Here is a 21,913-nt window from a genome sequence, read left to right on the forward strand (position 1 = left end):
ATGGATCATTTGAAGAGTGCAGTTTACATTAGCACCTTGTTGTTCATAATGCACTTAAGTTCATAATAATGAGAATAATAGATTTATTGTCATCGTTTTTGGACAGTGAAACACAGTTTAGCAGCTTACAAGTATTGGCAATATAAATACAAAATAGAAAAATGGAAATTACAAAAATACAGAAAAGAAAATAGCAATATACAAATCAAGATAAATATAAACACATGCAAAATGAGATGGTACTATACAGAGGTGCAAAAGTAAGTGGAGGGTGGTGTATTTTTAGATAGACTATGTGGATCAGAGGTTCAGCGGGTCCATTCGAGAGATCGGCGGTTCGAATCTCAGCTCCAGTCCGTATGTCAAAGAGTCATTGGGCAAGACACTGAACCCCGAATTGCTCTCTGTGCTGCACATGGGTGTGCAAATGTGGTGTGAATGGTTAGATTAGATGGTATGTAGATGTCCACTGCCATCAGTGTGAATGTCTGTGTGAATGGGTGAATTTGACAAGTAGTGTGAACGCTCCTTGAGTAGTCAGAAGACTAGAAAGGCCATTTACCATTTATTAAACTGAATTATTGAAACAGGTAATGTGGAAGAATGTAAGGCTCCCGCAGTGTGTCTGTGTTTCTAGAATGTCATCAAAACATGCCCATAAATAGTTCTCAAAAATTCTCAAAATCCAGTATTTTCGGGGCGCTACTTCTGAGTGAATCGGGTGCTCTTCTGAAGAGACAGCCTATGCGCTAGGAATTTGCCCTTATGAACTCCAAAAACACACTGTTGTTACAGTTAAGTTAATACCTCCCATGTCCACCTGAGAATGATAGCATATCCTCTATAAAGGAGAAGGATAACACTCTAGAGGTGCATGATAAGAATGATTAATTGCTGTTATCATTATACGATTTACAACCAAACCTGCATGTGCACCCAAATGACAACAAACAGCAACAAAGTGTGCCCTCGTTGCCCCTCAGCCACTTTGACCTCTTGACCTTGGCATTTTTAAGGTTCTGGTTACACTCTGCTGACAACACTAATAATTATAATGACTATAATGGGGTAATACCTCAGAGGCAGTTATAATGAGTATGATGGGATAATGTTACTGACAAAGATAATGCGGCCATGAGGTTAATCATACTGCAGTGATGATGAATGTGATTATCATGACTATATTAATGGGTGGTGATGATGAATTTTCACATTGGCCACAAGAAGAATTTCATTATTATTATTATTATTATTTATACAATATTAATAATAATGGTAATGTTTAACACCGGTTCTTTATTTAATTACATACAAAAATTATATCAAATTTCCAAGTGCATCAAATCAAACAGATCAAATCAGCGTCATGAGATAAAGACAGGAAATCCTCTTTGTGTAGTGTCGTGTAAAGACTAAGCTAATAGTTTCTAAAATAATCAATAGTGAGTTATCTGATGACATGATTGTTTTTCTCATCTCATCTCATCTCATCTCATCTTCAACCGCTTATCCGGGGCAGCAGCTCTAGCAGGGGACCCCAAACTTCCCTTTCCTGGGCCACATCAACCAGCTCTAACTGGGGGATCCTGAGGCGTTCCCAGGCCAGTGTGGAGATGTAATCTCTCCACCTGGCCCTGGGTCTTCCTCAAGGCCTCCTCCCAGCTGGACGTGCCTGGAACACCCCCCTATGGAGGCGTCCAGGGGGCATCCTTACCAGATGATCTTGAACCACCTCAACTGGCTCCTTTCAACGCAAAGTAGCAGCGGCTCTACTCCGAGTTCCTCACGGATGGCTGAACTTCTCACCCTATCTCTAAAGGAGACTCCAGCCACCCTCCTGAGAAAACCCATTTCGGCCGCTTGTACCTCCGACCTCTTTCTTTCGGTAATGACCCAGCTTTCATGACCATAGGTGAGGGTAGGAACGAAGATTGACCGGTAGATCGAGAGCTTTGCCCTCCGGCTCAGCTCTCTTTTTTTGTCCCAACAAATTCAATTGTATTTCCACTCTAGGCTCAGACTCTAAATAAACACGTGGACACATAACCGTGACAATTCCCAGGGTGTGTCTCATTCAGTCTCTCTCCTCATGAGTTTGCCTGTGGGTTTCCATTGATTGTTAGCAGTGACTGCAGACACATTGATTCTGTGAAACCTTCATTTAACCATGCTCTTCACATGAAGATGACCATCACTGCTTTTTTCTGACACCAAAAATGTTACATTTGAAAAAGCTACACATTTGACAGAACAAAACGTACATCAAACATATTGAAGAGGATAAAAGCGCTATGGTGCAGCGCCACAGCTGTCCAGATAGGAGAGACAGACCACAAACTGTTATGTCCGCTCACATTTACTCTGATCAAAGATCAGTTACTCAACTTTATCCCCTCATTGCTTCTTATGTGAGGGCGGCATTTTGTGGCATGGGCCTTTCTCTTTGTACTGTCCCGAAGGAATCTGACAAATACAGTGAAAAACAAACTCCCATTGTTTCTGCTAGACATGACTTCTAATGGTCACTGATGATTACCAGCCGTGACAGCGACGCTGGTATTCTTTTCACCTTGTGAGTATGTAAGTATGTGTGTGTGTGTGCCATCATGGCAAAGTTTGGCATCGCAACATTGCGAGATACAGTCACAAAATGTTACAGGTGTGTAGGTGAGATCAAATTGAAACCAGAGTTCGAAAATGGGTGTGATCCAAGAAAGGGTGCTGGAAGTATGGAGGTAGAACATAGGGAAGGATCCTTGGTCTCTCCTCTTCACTGCCCTGGCCTGACAGCCATGCAACAAACAGTCACGAAACTTTACAGGTGTGTAGTTGAAGTCAAAACGAAGGTTCGAAGTCCAAACAAGGGCGGCAGAAGTAGGCAGTAAGCACACTTTACGCCCCACAATCACAAAATGTTACAGGTGTGTATATGAAAGCAGAGTTTGAAGATGGGTGTTGTCTGAGCAAGGGTGTCGAAAGTAGGGGTGTAGGAAGTAGGGAAGGGTTCACTGCCCTCCCACTTTACATCCCTGGCCTGATTTGGTTTTGATGCTGATCTGATGTCATCGTAAGATAGTCTTTGTTTTTATAAATCTATTGATTTGTACATTACATCCTTTATCGTTGTCACTGTATGTGTTGCAGAATGTTGAGGGTCCAGAGTTCGCTGCTCAACATACAATGTAATGATTATGCTGATTCTATATTTCTTAAGTAGTATGTGTTGTAATTATGTTACTGCATTTGGCCAAAATTTATGGCAATACTGATATATTACCTGAGCATAACAACTTTGAACGGTGATATTGAGTCCATGTTGTGTGTTTGGCTAGAAAACCAAGTGACCCCCTCGAAAAAAAGTCACAGCATGGATTTTTCTATCGTGCGTCTCAAACTCTGGGTGTCTTAATGTGTTATTTTTGGAGGGATTTGATCATTGTTATGAATTCTCGACTGGTAAAAAATGGTTAAATTTAGCACCAATCTCTTAACAAAAGTTATCAACTCAGTAATTGCTGCAACAACTCATAAATCATACATTTAAAGCACAACGTTCTAAGTCTTAATACATTTTATTATTGTTTTTTATTTCTTATTTCTGACTATAACCTGACACACAGTGAGCTACATCTCAAATTAATCTTCAGGTTCCCAGTTTTCAAATGATGTATTTCACTTCTATGAGCCGTCTGCTGTTCACCTACCGTTGCCCCCTGAACGTCCCCTGTCCCCCACCCTCACCGCTCTTGAAAAGGGCTGACTACTAAGGGGTTAAAACATGACTACCGAAGTGAGACCACAGTGGACATGAATGGTAGCCCTGAAGTAATGTGTATGGTAGCGTAAACATCTAGCACCTCTAGCATTTAGTGTGTTATTGTAGATATGCATAGATTGATACTAATGTATTTGTTTAATTATATTTGGTAGTAGAGTATAATCTAATTCCCAACTGCTGCTTTCTTTAAATGACCATGAAACTGGCTCACCTCCTTAGGGATACTTTGTTACACTTGCCCACTTTACACATGCACGTAAACATAAACACATGCATATACGGTGTCGAGGAGGGTGAAGGGGTTCCCTGACCCCTCACTGTCCCAGTGTTACACATCTGGGGAGCAGATGTGGATCTGTGTGTGTGTGTCTGTTGCAACAGCAGATGGAAACATCGAGGCCTTGCCTTGGCTGAGTGAAATACCTCCATCCTCCTTCCCCTCTCTGTTCTTCTCTCTCTCCATCGGTGTGTTTCTCTCTGTACCTCTTGTCCTATGTTCCTAGGACTGCAATAATTTGGACAGACTGCTTGTTTGTTTTTTAAATACATTTTCCTGAGGGCAATCGCCGTTTTTTAAAAGTTGCTGCCCTTTGACTCTGCAAGATAATAATTTCATGTTGTATTCTTTCAAAATAATATATTTTACTTTTCCCCATTATGCCTTTGCCATAGGTGTATTTGACAACTGTTCCCATTCACTGAGTGAGAAGGGCTGGTCGGTAGGAATCCGCACTCTGGAACCTGCCGGCGCCAAGGATGCACGTTTTTACTTCACGCTTCGCACAGACCGAGCTGTAAAATCCACCACTGTCTATAGCCACCAGCGATACCAAGCCAATGTCTGGACTCACCTGATGGCCACTTACAATGGCCACAACATGACCCTGTATGTAGACGGAGCTAAGGTGTGTGATTTTACTGCATGGTTGAACTTTGGTTCACGGTTTGAGTTCGGACATTTACCTCTTCACTTGAAATAGAATTATTACCAACTCAAGGTCGACTTACTAGCTTTCTCTAGATCTTTTATCCATATTGCATGATCTTCATCTGCCATGGATGTAATAATAACAGCTACTGAGCTTGTGTTGTTAACAGATTTGGCTGATATGACTGAAAACTTAGGAAAAAAACTAATAAGTTGACCTTGAGTTGTCAAGCTGTTTCCAAGGTCAAGAATGACCTTTAATGCTTACATGATCTTCATCATCCAATTTTATTCATGCCAGTTGCAGACAGAGGTTGAAGGATAGTTTCTCATTGGTCCCTCCTCAATTTATCAATAATTTCAGTTTGGGTAACAAATCTAGCTTTGAATTATCCCATCATCAATGCCTCAATATTCACATGGTCTTTTGACAGAAGACAGAGCACCTCATTAATGTGTAGGCCAGGGGTGTCAATCATGTAGATCCGGCCTGCCAAAGGGTCCACTACGGCCCAACGGATGACTTTGTAAACTGTGAAAATTACAGAGAAGTCATTGATTCCAATTTTTTCAATATTCCTATATTTTCCCAGACAAAAATAGCGGTGTGCAGTGTTCTTATTACACTTGGAATGTAATATTTGGCACCACTATCAGACTCATTGTCGACCCTGACCAGAAAACAGTTGAAAACTGAGAAATCTCAGGCTGTTCATTAACTGTTTTGGAAAAGGATTGTTCATCAATTGTGGATGTTTTCAGAATGTACCTCTTTGCTTAAAAGGAAGGGACAAATTTGGAAGTGTTTTTCAGTTATTATGCCATGGTTTTACTCATCCGACCCATTTGAGATTAGATTGGGCTGTACGTGACCCATGAAAGTTAAATAAGTTTGACACCTCTGGTGTAGGTTATAGTATAAGCCAATCAGAGCATTCAGGGAATAGAGTGAATGTGTAGAATGCTGTAATTTTGTGGACAGCCAGATGGAGAGCTTCTCAAGTGACACTGCAGCAACAGCATCTTTAAACCCTGGCTGATAATATGTTATGTTAAAAAAAGTTCAATAGAATTAGGGAATTGTGTTTGGATTAGGCCATCAATAATTTATGTTCATAACATAATTAAACCGACAGACGTTGGTTTCTACTCCTTCTCTCTTCTTGGCTATTTTTTCTCTTCTACTTTTCCTCTCAGGTGGGAGAGAGCAGTCTCCAGTTGGGGAATCTCTACAGTCCCTTCATGAAGACATGCAGAACCCTCTTCCTCGGCAGTAACCAATCAGATCAGGGACACAGCTTCAGGGGCCATATAGGGGGTGTGGTCTTGTGGGGCAATGCCCGCTCTCATGAGGACATGCTGCAGCGGCCACTTCAAATTGACAAAAGCGAGCCACTCTTGGCAATGTGGACTGACTTTACTGATGTAATTTCTACAGTTTCTTTAAATTTCTGTGCCATTTCAGTTGTTCAGTGTTTGCATGAATATTTTTTTTAACAGTCATCAATTGAATTTTGCTTCTAGGCGGAACAGCTATGGACTCCATACAAAGTTGGCCTCCATCCAATCATCATCATCACTCCTGTCCCTGAACAAGAGCTTGTCTCCTCATTCCTGCCGCCACCCTGTGGCCTGACACCCTGCGACAACACAGAGATCATCTTTGGCTACAACAACAACTGGCAACTCCGTGCCACCAAGCGAATTCGCTATCGGATCGTCAACCTCTCCAATGACGATGGTGGAAACCCCACTGTGTCACAAGCCCAGATCCAGCTCCAGCACCAGGCTCTAACTGAGGCTTTTCTCCCTTATAACATCACCCTGGATCTGAGCGTGTACCCTGTCAGAAACTCCAGTTTCCGACAGCGGTTTATCCTCAGCAACTGTCGAATTGGGAAAATTGGGAATCGCCAATGTGACCCTGAGTGCGACCACCCAAGGACAGGTCACGATGGAGGGGACTGCCTTAGACTGGGGCCCTGCTACAACTGGAAGAGACAGGATGGAGTTTGCAACATGGAGTGCAACAGTATACACTATGACTACGATGATGGAGACTGCTGTGACCCAGAGATCACAGACGTCCTCAAGACCTGCTTTGATCCTGAGTCCCCTGACAGGTGAGGTTAACAGACAAAAGTCATGATACACATCTCTGCTGCTCTGAGGAATACTAGTTTTTATTCACTAATAATTTACATATTAATTAAGTTGACAGGGATTCAGGGTCTTATTATGCGTACATGGTTCCGCTCCACACTCCTTTGGTACCAGGCACTTTTCTCGATTTTGTTTCCCACTATAGATAGTACCCCATCAATGTAGACTCAATCTCGGTTGAGTGTATAAAGAAAGTGCGGTCACTGTTGATCATAGCTTTGCTATTTAAAAATGTATGTCCTGCATCTTGCAAGAAACAATTCTAGTGACTATTCTCTTTGGTCAATCAGTCTGCAGTGTTTTAGATCCATCGTTTAGCATGGGCTCAACTCGCTTGGAACCTCGACAAAAGTGATACCGAAAAAGTATACCACAACTTTTGCCAAAGGAAAAGCAAAAAGGAACAGCCCCAAGCAAGTTGAATCGAGTCGAACAGTGCCGTACCATACAGTGATAATGCAGCATTTCTGTAATAATAAGAGCATTTCGCACTGAATATACAGCAGAGTGATCAGTCCAACAAATATCAATTTATATGGAAAAGGCTACATTGTTAGAAAGACACAGTAGAGAAAGCACCAGCGGGATAGATATTTAAGCCAGTGAGGACACCATGTTTCCAGAGGCAAAGAGTCTCTGAGCATAAATGGTCACTAATAAAACTATTTCTCCCCATGAGGTGAATATCTAGTGGAGCACGTTTCATTGTGCAATGTTATGGGATGGGCAATAAACAGCTCAACATGCTACATGTATAAACTCACTTCCACCAGTGGTTTTTTGAGAGAGCCCTGTGAAGTGGTGTGGGGATGGTGGGTGAAGAGGCCTAAGTACACACTTATTTTTACTAAACAACTCGAGCTGCAGCCCACTGCCTTCCATTTGGTCTGAAAGACAGGCTCATGCAGAGTTCCAAATAGCTCGCATGAAGTCTCGCCATGAAGTCGTCGGCCCAGGCTCTTAAAGACCCAATCCTTAATCCAAATTGTAACCACAAGCATTTACACTGGGCCACTGGGAAAAAGAACATGGGAACTGGAGCTGTTTTTTAAAAAAAAAACGATTTAGTGCTTGATGTCTGGAGTTGACAGGTTGTGACAGCTTAACACAAGGATCTATTAATGTTTTTTTAAACCAGCAGAATACCTATTTTTTCCATGTATACTTTAGTCAAGTCGACCTCTCTTTACCAATTTACAAGATTTGTTTTTAGGACTTTTTGTGCCATAATCTAAATCCCAACCTTGCAACTAAAACAGATGTATAAGGAATACATGTTTTATAACCTCATATCTCTTAAAGAGACTTAATTGTTCCATAATAATGTAATAATAAACTACATGTTGATATATTTATCATTCACAACATATTTATGGAATATTTTGAAATAAAGGAGTATAATAATGTAGAACATTAAGGTTGGTGCTAACTTCACTATTCCACAATTTGTACAAAAAAGTTTTCATGGTTCAGTTAGCAAATACAACAGATGATTCAAAATCACAAATTTATTTGGCATTAAACTGAAGAATAACTCTGATTAATTAACTGATTCAAATCATGTTTATTTAATATTATTAGCAATAATGAGAAACACTCCCTTACACTGTCTTCTTACAGCTGGAAATCTTTAATTATAATTCAACACATTTTATTTTAATTTTATTTATCTTTATTCTGTTTGTTGTCTCCTGGAGAAGGAAGGTGTAAGATGGGCCCCTGTCACCTCCAATTTATAAGATCCTGTGTGAAAGTTTTGACTTTTTGCGTACGTAGTAGTAGCAGCCGAAAGGTTAGCGACGCATGCCTGAGGTAACCAAAAGTTGTAAGCTTCTTACAAGGTGCCCTTGAGCGAGGCATTTAACCTCCAACTGTTTCAAGGGCCAACATAGGAAGATAAGCTGAACCGGACAGCTCTAAATGGCAGTAGAAGAGAGTTGGTTGTGCAGTGCGGCTTCCAGGTGTGAATTTCAGGAGATGTGTGAATGTGAAACAGGCTGTCACTGGAAAAGAACATGGTGCTTGGTTGACTCTCCCTGGACGACACAGATTAAAGAAAAGGTAAAAGTAAACAAGAAAATGTTGGCTGCACGTGTGTGGTCTCATTGCTTGGCCATATGTAGGAAGTTTGAAGTGTGTGAAGTAAATGTTGATTTACGGCATCCCGTCATGAGTAGGGGTGGGAATCACAGAATAATGGCAAGTACCTACTACATGACTTCAGCCGGGATTTTTTTTGCTGACAGATGTTGGCGTTCCCTGGCAAAAGCCCCAGATCGGAGGCAAATTGGGGTTGGCTCGGTGCTCGTGTGTCGGCACTCAAGCGTGACGTGTGAAGCCTTCAAAGACTTGAGCCCAGCGGCTCGCTGGTGCCTCCCAGACGCATTCCAGATATCTAGTAGGCTAAATATCTATAGCTGTTGGGGAGGCTAAGAGTGAATGAGAGCGCAAGACACGGACTGAGGGGAAACCAGAGGGAGGAGGCGCCTTTAACAATAGGAACTTCACTGTAGGTGCAGCCACAGATGGACCAGGCTGCCCCGGGGAAAAAACGGCGGAGAAGCAAGGTGAAGCTTAACTCCTGGCTGGAGTAGAAGCCGCTGCCCTCTGTGTTTGATACAGACCCACAAAGCGCCCTTGAGCGTCAGTTTCAAAGGCAACAGGCTTTCAACTGTAAACACATCTGTGTCGAGATTAGAGATTAGAGCAAGGGCTCCAGTTTTGCTGAATTCCAATGCTGACCATGTTGGAGCGTCACAGTTGGGCAATCCAGTGTATTGACAAGGGAGGGTCCTGGGATGAGAGAAGTGTGTGACCCCCTGGTCACCAGTCAGTCAGGTAGAGAGAAAACTAGACAGTAAGACAGCAGGTTGTGCTGTGTGAATAGTACAGCAAACGGACAATTTTGAGTCTTGTAGTCAGAACTCAACTCAAGGTAGGGGTGGGCGATATATCACAATGTTTCAAAAGATCACGATTTTATTACGTTTTTTTTTAAATTATTTTTTAAACTATTTTGCAAGTTACTGAACAGTGCATCCAAAGTATTTCCCTACGTAAAAAACATGCCTACAAAAAAAAAAATGTTACAGAGCATTTAGGCCAAAGAACCTTTCAGAACAGATTTTAATCAGTTTGTGCAATTTTGCCAACTTGTGCCAATGGGCATTTAATAAAAAGCTCCCTAAAGCTGCCTGTTACCCCTGCTGGCAGTGGTGTGACTGGACCTCTCACTGTTTCACTCTCAGCAGACTGCTTAGGATGCTGTCTCTTTAGGTGGTTGAAAAGGTTGGCTGTTTTACATCTGATGGGCGCACCTCGTGTGACTGTGTGTATGCATGACAGCTTTAGACAGTAGGCAGCCTCTGACTCCTTGTTAAACACATTAGTAGTCCGCTGGTGCTCGGGACATATACCTGTTTTCGGCGCATATTTTACAGCTTTTTCCACAAGTTCTATGAATAAGTTTGGACAGACGGGGTAGATGCGATGCGAGAGTCTGACAGTAGTTTCGTTTTAATTTATCACCCAAAAGAATAAAAGAAATCCTCGTCACTGCCTGGAGTTCGCTATGGTTGATGGGCGTGTCTTTAGGGCAGTGCATGAGGCGGACTAGCCAGTAGTGGGATGGGCTGAGGAGAAATATCCCCTGATGCGTCTGTGCAGAGCATAGAACAACAATGATAGAATTTGCCGTATAGATGATACTACGATCTCAAAAAAATACATTCTTTCTCTCTTTGATGAAAATACTGATATTTGGCATCAGTTTATCCATATTGTATCAATATAATAAGTGATACAATATGTTGCTGTATTGATATTTTGTCATGAGCTTGGTGAGACAAAAATGGTTTGGTAGTTGTTATGGTCAGATGTTCCCTCTGCTCAGCCTGAGCTCTCTACCCTGCAGAGAGGCAGAGAGGACATGGACACTAATGAAAAAAGAACAGCAGACAGCACTCTGCTCTGTTGTTTTGTACAAACTGATCTTTCTGCCTCAGTTAAATTAAATGCTCCTTGATTTATTTTCAACCTAATGGGAGGGTTATTACATAGAATATTCCAAAGAACAAATGAAAATATATCCACCACGCGTTCCTTTGGGTAATAACTGGGATCCGTTTTAGTTTGATATATGACTGGGAAAAGAGATTAATGTAATGTGTTGATATTGATGTGAGCTCGCTTTTATAAATCATGGCTCTGGATTTGATCTGTTTTTTTACAGAATGACTTCCATAAGTAAGGCATCTGCTTTTCAGACCCTGAGATCAAAAGTCAGAGCCAGAGTTCCTGTCTATAAGCTCCTGAACCCCCCCATTTAAAACAACATGAGCAGCCACCACACAAGAGACTGGAGTGTAGTAAAACTGGGCTCAGTGGACGGTAGTGTAGGTCTTCTGGGAAGGTCCTGACTCCAGCTTGTAGAAAACGCTTCAACATGTCCCTGGACCCCAACTCACAACTCACTCAAGCTGAGAGACAATTAATGTGAGGATGACATTTCGCTGGCATTAGTGGAGCACTGAGCCATTTTTATGTTCGGGATCTGGATTTTTGATACCCCCCTCCCCGTTGTCTCTGAGCTCTTGGCCAGGTATTCAGATCGTGGGACCCTACATGTGTGCAGCTGCTGCTGGCCAGTACAAGCCCAGATATTTTTGAAGCCAGCTGCTGTCACCACACAAATTTCTCATTGAGAGCCAGTTCTGGAGCAATGGCCAGATACATCGCAGACTCTGGCTTTACAATAAAGAAAAAGGGGCATGAAGGGGAAAGATGCACTGAGAGAGGGAGGCAAGGGTGAAGAGGGAGTGACGGGGTGGCGAGGGACATCACGTTCATTTATGCTGAGACATGTCCTAGATTTTTGGTTGGTAAATCCTGAACAGTGCACTTGTAGCATCCCCTTCCAACCTTGTTTGATGCTTGTGAAGTTTTGTTGTGGTCCTGTTTTATTCACATGTTTAATGTCACAATATTTCTCAGAACAGTGAATGCAACTTTACATCTGAATGAGATTATTGCTTAACAATGTCTCACAATTGATCTCCTTGTGGCCCAGTTGTTGAAAATCGTGCATTAAAGTGCCCCCTGGGAGCCAAAACACACATTAAAGTGCCCCCTGGGAGCCAAAACGCGTGCAAAAATGCCCTCATTTCAGCCAAAACATGTGCTAAAGTGCCCTTTAGGAGCCAAAATGCATGCTAAAGTGCCCTCTTCAGTAGCGAGGGCGCGCTATATGTGCCCTCCTATTCCTTGTTGTCCCTGCCCTTCAAAAAGTCTTTGCACGCCACTGAGTGTGTGCCACAGCAAGCTTGCACAGCCATTTTGTAATCAACCATTTGCTCAAGACCCACTACCTTTGGTAACTGTTGCTATCATGGATGAATGAAGATACATGTCAAACTTTCTCACATGACACATTTACAAGGATAACGTTGGCACGTTTACCATTCTAATTTTTGGTTAATGTTTTAAACTTCTAGATTTCATACAAAAGCAGCTTCTCATTTCAGCGAGTGATCTTCTCCTACTGCATTCATCATCCTTAGAAGAGAGTGTCAGGATTGTAGATGCTTTGTATTTTCTTTATTACAGCATAAAGTATAACATGTATTAAAATGTGTGGCTGCTCTGTTGGTGTGTTATTTTTAGAGTCCGTCTTCTGATTCTGGAAGGTTCAAAGTAACTGAGTCGTCAACAATAATATTTAAGTTTTACATGGTGACAGTGCTAATGCTGACTCTGCTGTTGATTCACGCAGGGTTTGACTTGCCCACAAATGGTAATTTTATTCATTCGTAACCATGGTTTTCACTTCAATCATGTAGAGCCATTTATTTTTTGCCAGGTTGGCTTTAGACTTCAATTGAGGCATCCTCTGAGTCTCAGAAGTCGAAGAGTCAACTCTTTAGTGGTCAGCTTTCTGTCACTTGCAATTGCACAGACTAGGGTGATGGATACATGCACGCAGCCTCAGCTGAACTCAGCTTCAGTGTTGTAGTGAGAGCAGGGTTTCCCTTAAGCATCTTGAATCCAAAACTTTATTTACACAGGCCTGAGAAAACACATTCTTATTTACAGAACAACACATGCACTGAGGGGGGGGGGGGGGGGGGGGGGGGGGGTTGCATTAGGGGAAGGATTACACACACATGCAGGGCTCTTGGCTGCTGATTAACACCTTCGGACCAATTTAGAGGCAAAGTACCTAACTTAATGGCACACTGGGAGAATAGTAGTCAGAGTCAGATCAGTCTCAAAAAATATTACCGTATTTTCCACACTATAAGGCGCACCACATTATAAGGCACATAGAATAGAGGCTACAGTCGAGGCTGGGGTTACGAGTTCGAGTCTCCACAGAAATATTTTTCAATGCACACAAAAATAGTTTTTGTTTTACGCAAATCTTTCTTGCTTTAAATAAATGTAGTAGAAATCCACAAATATATGTATTACATAGTATATGCAGTTTTCATCAAAAACATATTTGGATGTTGTAACAATTATATACAGACTGTTGAACCTGCACTTACAAACTGCCTCTCATGTGTGAACTGTATGTGGGTTTTTTGAGACTCCCCTGCTGTGGCACGATACACAAATGCATTTTCTTCAACAGGGAATCATGGGATATGATTGTGCAAGTGTGCACTACATTACGTAAATATCAAGGGGGTTTCCCAAAAGCTCCCTAATGTGTAGAGTCTCAGGGAGCTGTAATGCAATGGTCAATATAGCTGATTCAAAGTGAAGTTTAGAGCCAGAGCCAGTCACATACCCCCCTTGATAAATAGGCTACGTTTGGTTATTTTCTGAGATGAGTTCAAGGTAACCAGTCGTTTCCGGTCAACCCAATACAAACTGTCACCTGGCTGCTGACATAGTTAATTAATATGTAACTGGCAGTGATCGCTGTATGTTTTGTTATGACGAGATTGAATCCAGCTAGACGCAATCTTACAAATATTATATTTTCAATTCAATTCAATTCAATTTTATTTATAGTGCCAAATCATAACCAAAGTTATCTCAGGACACTTTACAGAGTAGGTATAGACCACACTCTATGACTTATTTATGATTTACAGAGACCCAACAATTCCCCCGTAGAGTACGGTGACAACGAAAACCTTCCCTATAACAGGCAGGAACGTCAGACAGACCCAGCTCTGTGGAGGATGGACATCTGTCTGCACTGGTTGGGGAGGAGAGAGAAGAGAAGAGAGAGACAGATGGACAGAGAGAGACAAGCAGACACACTCCCAGAGATGCAAGCAACCAAAGCGTAACAGTGACTCTGATCAAATCTATAGTAATGTGAATATGACTTATATGTCATGGCAGTTAATACAGCAGAATAGTAGAAGCAAGCACAGCTAAGGTGATAGAATAAGACAATGATAATAATTATGTGTATTTTTCAAAGGTGGCGGTAACGTAGTGCACACGTATACAATCATATCCGCCACAGTAGATATGAGATGCGGCTTAAAAAACTTGGTAAGATGTTTGTGAATCTGACGAGAGAGGCAGAGCACAGCTGCTGCCGTCAGCAGAGGTACAAGAGTTCCCCCTGACGACAGTACCCGAGGCAGCTGCGAGTGTGTGGCGGTGGTTGACACTTGGACTGTTAAACACTGAATGTTTCAATGTTGAATTTTTTGAATTGTACAACATTGAATTGTATACATTGTATTTTGCATCTGAATCTGGTACATTGATATTTTTAACCCTGAATTTTTTAACGTTGAATTTTTCTAACGCTGAATTCTTTAATGTGGAATTCATTATTATTGAAAAATAATTCATTCAGATATATAATTTAGATAGATAAAAATGTAAATAGACTTAAATATTCAGTGCTAGAAATTCAGTGGATTTCTAATTTCAAAATCCGATGACACAGATTTACTTCCATACATCTGTACTATCCAAAGAAAGGCCAAAACAAGCAAAAGAAAATAATGCATTTGTTAATTGAGTAAGGGAGTGGTCAGCACTGTTGCCTCACAACAAGAGGGTTCCTGGTCCGAATCCCGGCTGGGGCCTTTCTGTGTGGAGTTTGCATGTTCTCCCCATGTCTGCGTGGGTTTTCTCTGGGTTCTCCGGTTTCCTCCCACAGTCCAAAGACATGCAGGTTTTAGGTTCATTGATGACTCTGAATTGCCCGTAGGTGGGAATGGTTTTCTGTCTCTGTTCGTCTCTATGTGCCCTGAGATAGACTGGCGTCCTGTCCAGGGTGGACCCCGCCTCACGGCCGATTTCAAGGGTCAAGCGGTTGAAGATGAATGATTGAATAAATATTTGGGTCTTTCTATTATATTTATTATCAAGGATATATAATACATTCTATAAAACACTTGTACACCCGTCCGTGTGCATTCATTAATACTGAGACTAATCTGACTCCATAGATATGGATGACGGCTTTCCTATTTCATCCATCTAGATTTTTCCCAGGTGAAAGCTGAGATTTTACAGTCAGCTCTCTATCCTTCAGGCTGTTGGAACGATGAAAGTAGCACTGAGCCAAAGCTAAAGTGTTTTTAATAAGCAATTATATAAATTATATTTCTGACGGGAAACAAAACAAGCAATTTTTAATATTTTAAGATTGAAGCGTGCTGAGCTTGATCAAAAGCATAAACTTTAACCTACAAATCATCCAAATACATGTGAAGTGACTGAGTATGGCTGAGTAATTTTAACAAAGTTAGCCCCCACAGCTGATCTTGATCAATTACATAAAACCTCCCTGCTCGAGGAATACAACATGAAACAATAATCCATTACGTTATAATCATCCAAAAGCACCTAAATCCAAAGCCTGTGTGAGATGAAAGAAAACAAGACTTCACAAACAAAATGACGTATGATTCATACATTAAAAACATATATTTTTGTAAATATGAACTGATTTGACCCAACGTTAAACAACGGCACTGGAATACTTGGCACTCTAAATACTTATTATCCCATACATAAAGCAGATGCAAAGCACATATGCATCAGATTTTATTCATCAAGCACGCTCCAGAATACCATACAAGGTTCAACTAAAAGCCTTAACTGTCTGGCATGCACAAACTGGGCAACCTGTGAGACCCCACTACAAGGCTCTCAGACCCAGTAAGGCCTAACAGTGATGGGTGCAAACGCTTTCCAGCTATGACAGCAAAGGAGAAAAATGGCATGTGACATCACCGCAGCGAGGGAAATGAAAGTCGGCTTCATACATCAAAGTGCCTCCTGGGTAATTTATTGCAGTCGGAGAGAGAAAGAGGTGGGGGGCGGTGGGCAGCAGGGGGCCAGTGGTTTGAAGTACCCTGACCAATTCAAACAATTATGATTTGGAAGCTACAAAAAAGGGCAAAGAGGGATGTTGATGGTTTCAAGCAAACTGAGAGAAGAGATGCCCTGCACCAAGATTACAAATCCACCCTCACAACACTAAGGGCGCACTCACACTGTCTGTCCGTACCGTGCCCTGGGCTTTAGGGTACTTGGGTCCTATGTTCCCCGGTCTGTTAATTTTTCAGTGCCGAATTCCCCGGGAAATAGGCCGATGTAGACCCTAACACTACCGGTGCTAAGGTAGGCTGAAGGCTCTCAAAAAGTTGAAGTACTTATTTAATGCAGTTGTTTCACACAGAACCCTGTGGTCAGAAGGCCTGGTGTAACAGGTTTATTTTTGATAATAATAGCTGTAACAATATCTTGTCTGCAAGTTATCACTTTCCAATTAGCCCGCCATCTTCATTTGATAAGTAAACTATGCAAAACGTCATGTTTAGCTCACAAAACAGGTTCAATTTGTATAAATGTCCAAGTTTAGAGCTGCTAAAAAGTTTGACTTTTGCATCGTTTGACTTTTGCATCGTGCAGTCTGGAGCATCAGAACCACAGTTTACCCGGGACTCGGACACATTTCCTTTACTTTTTCCACTCAGTTTACTTTCATGATTGCTTATGGCAAACAGCGGCTGCATATTGCATTTCTAACTGTATTGACTGTTAAGTCTCTGACACCTGTGTAAATGTACTAGAATCTGTGGAAAATTAGGATATCGGCATTCTATATCTAATATTTTCATGTTTTCTCTCTTTTTTCAAGGCAAGGCATCTTTATATATATATATATATATATATATATATATATATATATATATATATATATATCGCATTTCATACCAAGGCAACTCAATGTGCTTTACATAAAGACACAACATTTTTTTTTAAAAACAGCATAAAAACAAAAAACACAGTTAAAAGCAGGAGCAAAGAAGAATAAAAATAGTAAAAGAAAAGAAAATAGATCATGTTTAAAGAGCTCAGCTATAAGAAATGTTTTGAACCTGGATTTAAAAGTGCTCACAGTTGGGGCTGATTTCAGATCTGCGTGTAGTTTGTCCCACTTGTGTGCAGCATCACAGCTAAGCGCTGCTTCACCATGTCTAGTGTGAACTCTGTGCTCCACTATCGGACCTGAGTCTAGATGTCAGAGCTCTACTGGGCTTATACTCTACCAACATGTCATTCATGTATTCTGGACCAGAACCGTTAAGTGATTTGTAAACCAGAAGCAGAACTTTAAAATCTGTGTAATGTGAGGTCTTAAGAACTGGGGTGATGTGATCTGATCTCTCTGTTCTGGTCGAATCTCTGCAGAGCCTATATGAGCGTGAAAGAGCTAAAGGAGGAGCTTCACCTGAGCGGCACCGACACACTCAATGTTTTCTTCGCCAGTAACTCAGTGCGTGAAGAGCTGGCAGGAGCTGCAACCTGGCCATGGGCAAAGGAGGCGCTTACCCACCAAGGTAAGTTCAATTACACCAATCTACTCTATGTTATGCATTATATTGTGCCTTATATATTGTTTTATTATGTCTTTGTTATCATATCGTGTCTTTATTAACATTTGCATTTTATCTGTTATCTGCCATTGTATGCCTTCCTCTTTCTTCTCTCCTTCTTGACCAGATGTGTCATTATTTTTTCATATCTTGTTTCTCTCTCTTTTTTCCCATCCCTTCATCTCTTCTCTTCCCTGCTTTGGCAATGTCCAAATGCAATTGTGAAAGCAATTTTAGCTGGCAGAGATTTTCCCGGCACACTGCCTCTTTCCTCTTCCAATCATTAGGCCCTGTTCCACTGGAAAAGGTTCATCAACACAACAAGAACCAAACAACCAAACAACCAAACAACAAAACGGCAGTGTAGGCTTCATTAAAAGTTTTTTCTTATCCGAAGCAAGAGTCAGAATGGGTGTTGTACAGATTGTAAAGCCTCCTGAGGCAAATTTGTGATTTATAATACTGGGGTATATAAATAAAAATCGACTTGACTTGTCCAGTGTGCACTTGAGTCTGAACCATTGTTGCCACCCATGCCCGTTTACCAGCTGTTCTTTATTTATTTATGCACATTTTCCTCTTCTAGTGCTACAAAGCAGTGAGTGGAATCAAAAGCAGAAGACACATGGGGTGGATGTACCTCCAGTGGAAGCATTTATCATTTAACTTGAACGATCCACATCCACACAAAATGCGTGAAATAATTCTACTTGCTGCCTTTCCAGCACCTTGTAAATCCCAGAGTTTAAAGTCAGATTGTTAGTTGGCAATGTTTTTTTAAATTCCCTACCGGTTAATACGTAGTAAAATGGATACTGAGTATGTTTTAAGAAAGAGCAGATTCAACAGTGAAAGCTTTGTCTTGTTTTATTCATCCAACATGAACTAGTTATGAAATGAGTTTACAGTGAATTGATTATTAATAATTTAAATACATTTTACACTTTATCTTCTGTCATATTAGGCATTTAATACTAATCCATTCTTTGACATTCATATTAAACAGCCGTTTTACTTATATTTTAATGTCAATTGGAGCTCTGGTAACTTATGTTGGGCTGTTATTATTTAGAAATGTACTAGCCTAAAGTGGGGGGATGATGGAGCGTGAGTTTGGCCGGAGAATCGGAGCAGGGGGGGCGGTGTTGCAGTCGCTCTACCGCACCGTTGTGACGAAAAGAGAGCTGAGCCGGAAGGCATGGCTCTCAAATTCACCAGGCAATCTTGGTTCCTACCCTCACCTGTGGTCATGAAAGCTGGGTCATGACCGAATGAACGAGGTCGCAGGTACAAGCGGCCAAAATGTGTTTTCTCAGGAGGAGGGCTGGAGTCTCCCTTAGAGAGAGGGGGAGAAGTTCAGCCATCCTTGAGGAACTCGGAGTAGAGCCGCTGATACTTTGGGTTGAAAGGAGCCAGTTGAGGTGGTTCGGGCATCTAGTAAGGATGAACCCTGGGCGCCTCCCTAGGGAGGTGTTCCAGGCACGTCCAGCTGGGAGGAGGCCTCGGGGAAGACCCAGGACTAGGTGGAGAGATTAGATCTCCACACTGGCCCGGGAACGCCTCAAGATCCCCCAGTTAGAGCAAGTTAATGTGGCCCGGGAAAGGGAAGTTTGGGGTCCCCTGCTAAAGCTGCTGCCCCGCGACCCGACCCCGGGTAAGCGGTTGAAGATGAGATGAGATGACTAGCCTAAAATAAAATAAAACTGGTTGGTAAAATGAAAGCAATTGTTAGTTGTTGTCAGCTGAAGTTGTATGTCCACAATACACACATCAAATTAGCTGACACAAGATCTTCCAGCATTTGAATGCTAATATGAATCAGTTAAAGAGAGGAGAAGCGGGGTTTTATTTATTTATTTATTTATTTATTTTTAAAAAGGTGAGAAAGACAGCTCTTTGCCAAACCATATTTGTTTGAAGTTATTGAAATATACTGATGTTTTTGATCATGCAAGCACCGAAGGAGCTGGACATCTCAAACAAGGGGAGATCACACTGAACAACTCGCTGATTACAGGATGTCAAATGTCAAAATAAGACTTACTTGTTTATTTGCGCACAGATTTTGTTCTAAAACGCTAAAATTCCATTTCAAGGTAATAACGGTTAATTATATAATGTAATATGTTGTTGCTCTGTAGAAGTATGGGCCTGACATACACTATAGGAATAATTCGATGCAACCAACTGTCAGAGTAGATGTCATATATTTTAATTAAATAGTTTCTACTGAGTGTCTCCCACATGACATTTGTTTCAGTTGCTCAGCATCTGTCCCTGTTTAAAAACCAGTTAGCGGATGACAAGTCATCTCCGGAGGCCCCGTTGTTGTTTAGTGTCTTCGTGTTTAATGTCTTCATTGTTCAATGTCTTCACCACCAAACACACTGTTTCTAATAAGAAAACCAATAACCCTCACGTCTGCTCTTGATTCTGCCATTATCAGCACGCTGCAGGAAACCTATCTCCCTACTTTTTTTTTGTCAGAATTCACCATCGCTGATTTTCAAATTGGAGTCTTTGGAATACTTCGTTAATGATTTGTATTTTTATTTCTAATTCAATTTGTATTTTTTATAGTACACGTCTAGAATGTATGTGTTAAAAAACTGACATGTCCAGATGCACATAAAACAAAAACAAATCGACAGTGAAAATAATCGTTAGTTGCAGCCCTACATATAAGTACACAGATTTAAACATGTACTTCAGAGGAGGGTCATCATTATCATATTAGAAAAGTTATTTAATGTGCTTTGTTTACTGAAACGTGATGATAGTATTTTTTTCCCTGCTGTATTCTTACATTCAGTGTTTGTTTGGTTTTAATATGCATTCATGATTAGATGAATGGAAGGCCTGATTTTTTTTGTGGGGCAGCCTGAATTTGTAACTCTTCATACAGTACAGACCAAAAGTTTGGGCACACCTTCTCATTCAATGGGTTTCCTTTCTTTTCATGACTATTGACATTGTAGATTCACACTGAAGGCATCAAAACTATGAATTAGCACATGTGTGTTTTTGGTTTAAGGTACTAAAGTTTTACTTCATTTCAAATTAATTTCTAATTTGTTTTAACTGACACAGTGCTCAGTCTTTTTATTGTGGAGGTCTGTTTCTCGTTTGGAAATTCTGTGGCAGAGAGGTGAATCGCCACGAAGCTGGTTAGAATCTGGACTCTCGCAGTAATACCACATTTGTTTACTATCTGATGTTTTGTTGGGTGCTTCTGAAATACCATCAAATAAAACAATCCTTCATAGTCAAAAGCTTTTATCAAGGATTTCGATAGAGGTTTTGTATGTCTGTTGTCACTCGAAAATAAATCCTCATTTCATAGTGATTCATCAGAATCATCTTTTTTAATTAAATCAGCTTTTTTTAATGACTATAACTCATCAATTCAGTCAACATACTGTAGATACAGGCGGCAGGTGAATCCAGTTAGGGCATAAAATAAAACAAAATAATGAAATAAAAGGCTGATAGAAACATTATACTACAATAGAAACAACTCTCTGGAGTAATTGCAAATGTTTCGATCACACAAGTCAAAAACAATACACAGCCACCACTGGAATCTACTTCTACAAATAGTATAATACAAATAATATTAGTGTAGCCTAACCTTTATGTGCAACTGTGCAGAAATAGCGGATTTAAACCATAGACTGTATAAAAAATGGACGTAGCACCACAGTCGAGGTCCGTTCTCTCAACTTGATCCAATCGTCCTCGCCTACGGGAGTCTCCATCTTGTCAGACTTTGACTCCTCCTCATTTCCTCTTACCAAACAAGGGCATGCATGTGACGTTGGGGGGAGGGACATACGTCCATCTGGCTGAGGTTTACCTCCGAGGAGAAGTAAGGGCCAGAGGCTAGCTGTCACTCAAGAGGCCACGCCCCTAATTATTCATGAACTTTAACCTCCAATAAAATAAAAGCTAGCCTGGTACAAAAGAAATTCACCCCCCTCAGTGTTGGCATGGAGATATGACCTAAAACATAGAGACTAGAATGTTTTTTTTGTACCAGGCCTTAAACAGGTTTAATGATGCTGTGAAAACAGCCTGTTTAACATGGGGGTCAATGAGAAACTGCTCTGTTATGAAACCTGCCCCTAATGGACACTCTGAGAACTGACATTTTTGGCACTTTCTTCTTGGATCAACCAG

At 41.1% G+C, this 21,913-nt stretch overlaps 1 protein-coding gene across 1 annotated transcript in view; it reads left to right on the forward strand.

Annotated features, from left to right (window-relative positions):
- Positions 1–21,913, forward strand: part of pappa2 (pappalysin 2) — a gene marked incomplete at its 5' end in the record, with an annotated part of 87,032 nt that overhangs the window by 2,537 nt on the left and 62,582 nt on the right. Inside the window, 4 exons of the mRNA XM_083928386.1 lie at positions 4,451–4,683; positions 5,904–6,131; positions 6,231–6,829; positions 17,550–17,698. Coding sequence (XP_083784512.1) covers positions 4,451–4,683; positions 5,904–6,131; positions 6,231–6,829; positions 17,550–17,698 — 1,209 coding nt within the window. The remainder of the gene's footprint in view (positions 1–4,450; positions 4,684–5,903; positions 6,132–6,230; positions 6,830–17,549; positions 17,699–21,913) is intronic.

This window comes from Echiichthys vipera, assembly GCF_963691815.1.
Source record: "Echiichthys vipera genome assembly, chromosome: 15".
Lineage (NCBI taxonomy): Eukaryota > Metazoa > Chordata > Actinopteri > Perciformes > Trachinidae > Echiichthys > Echiichthys vipera.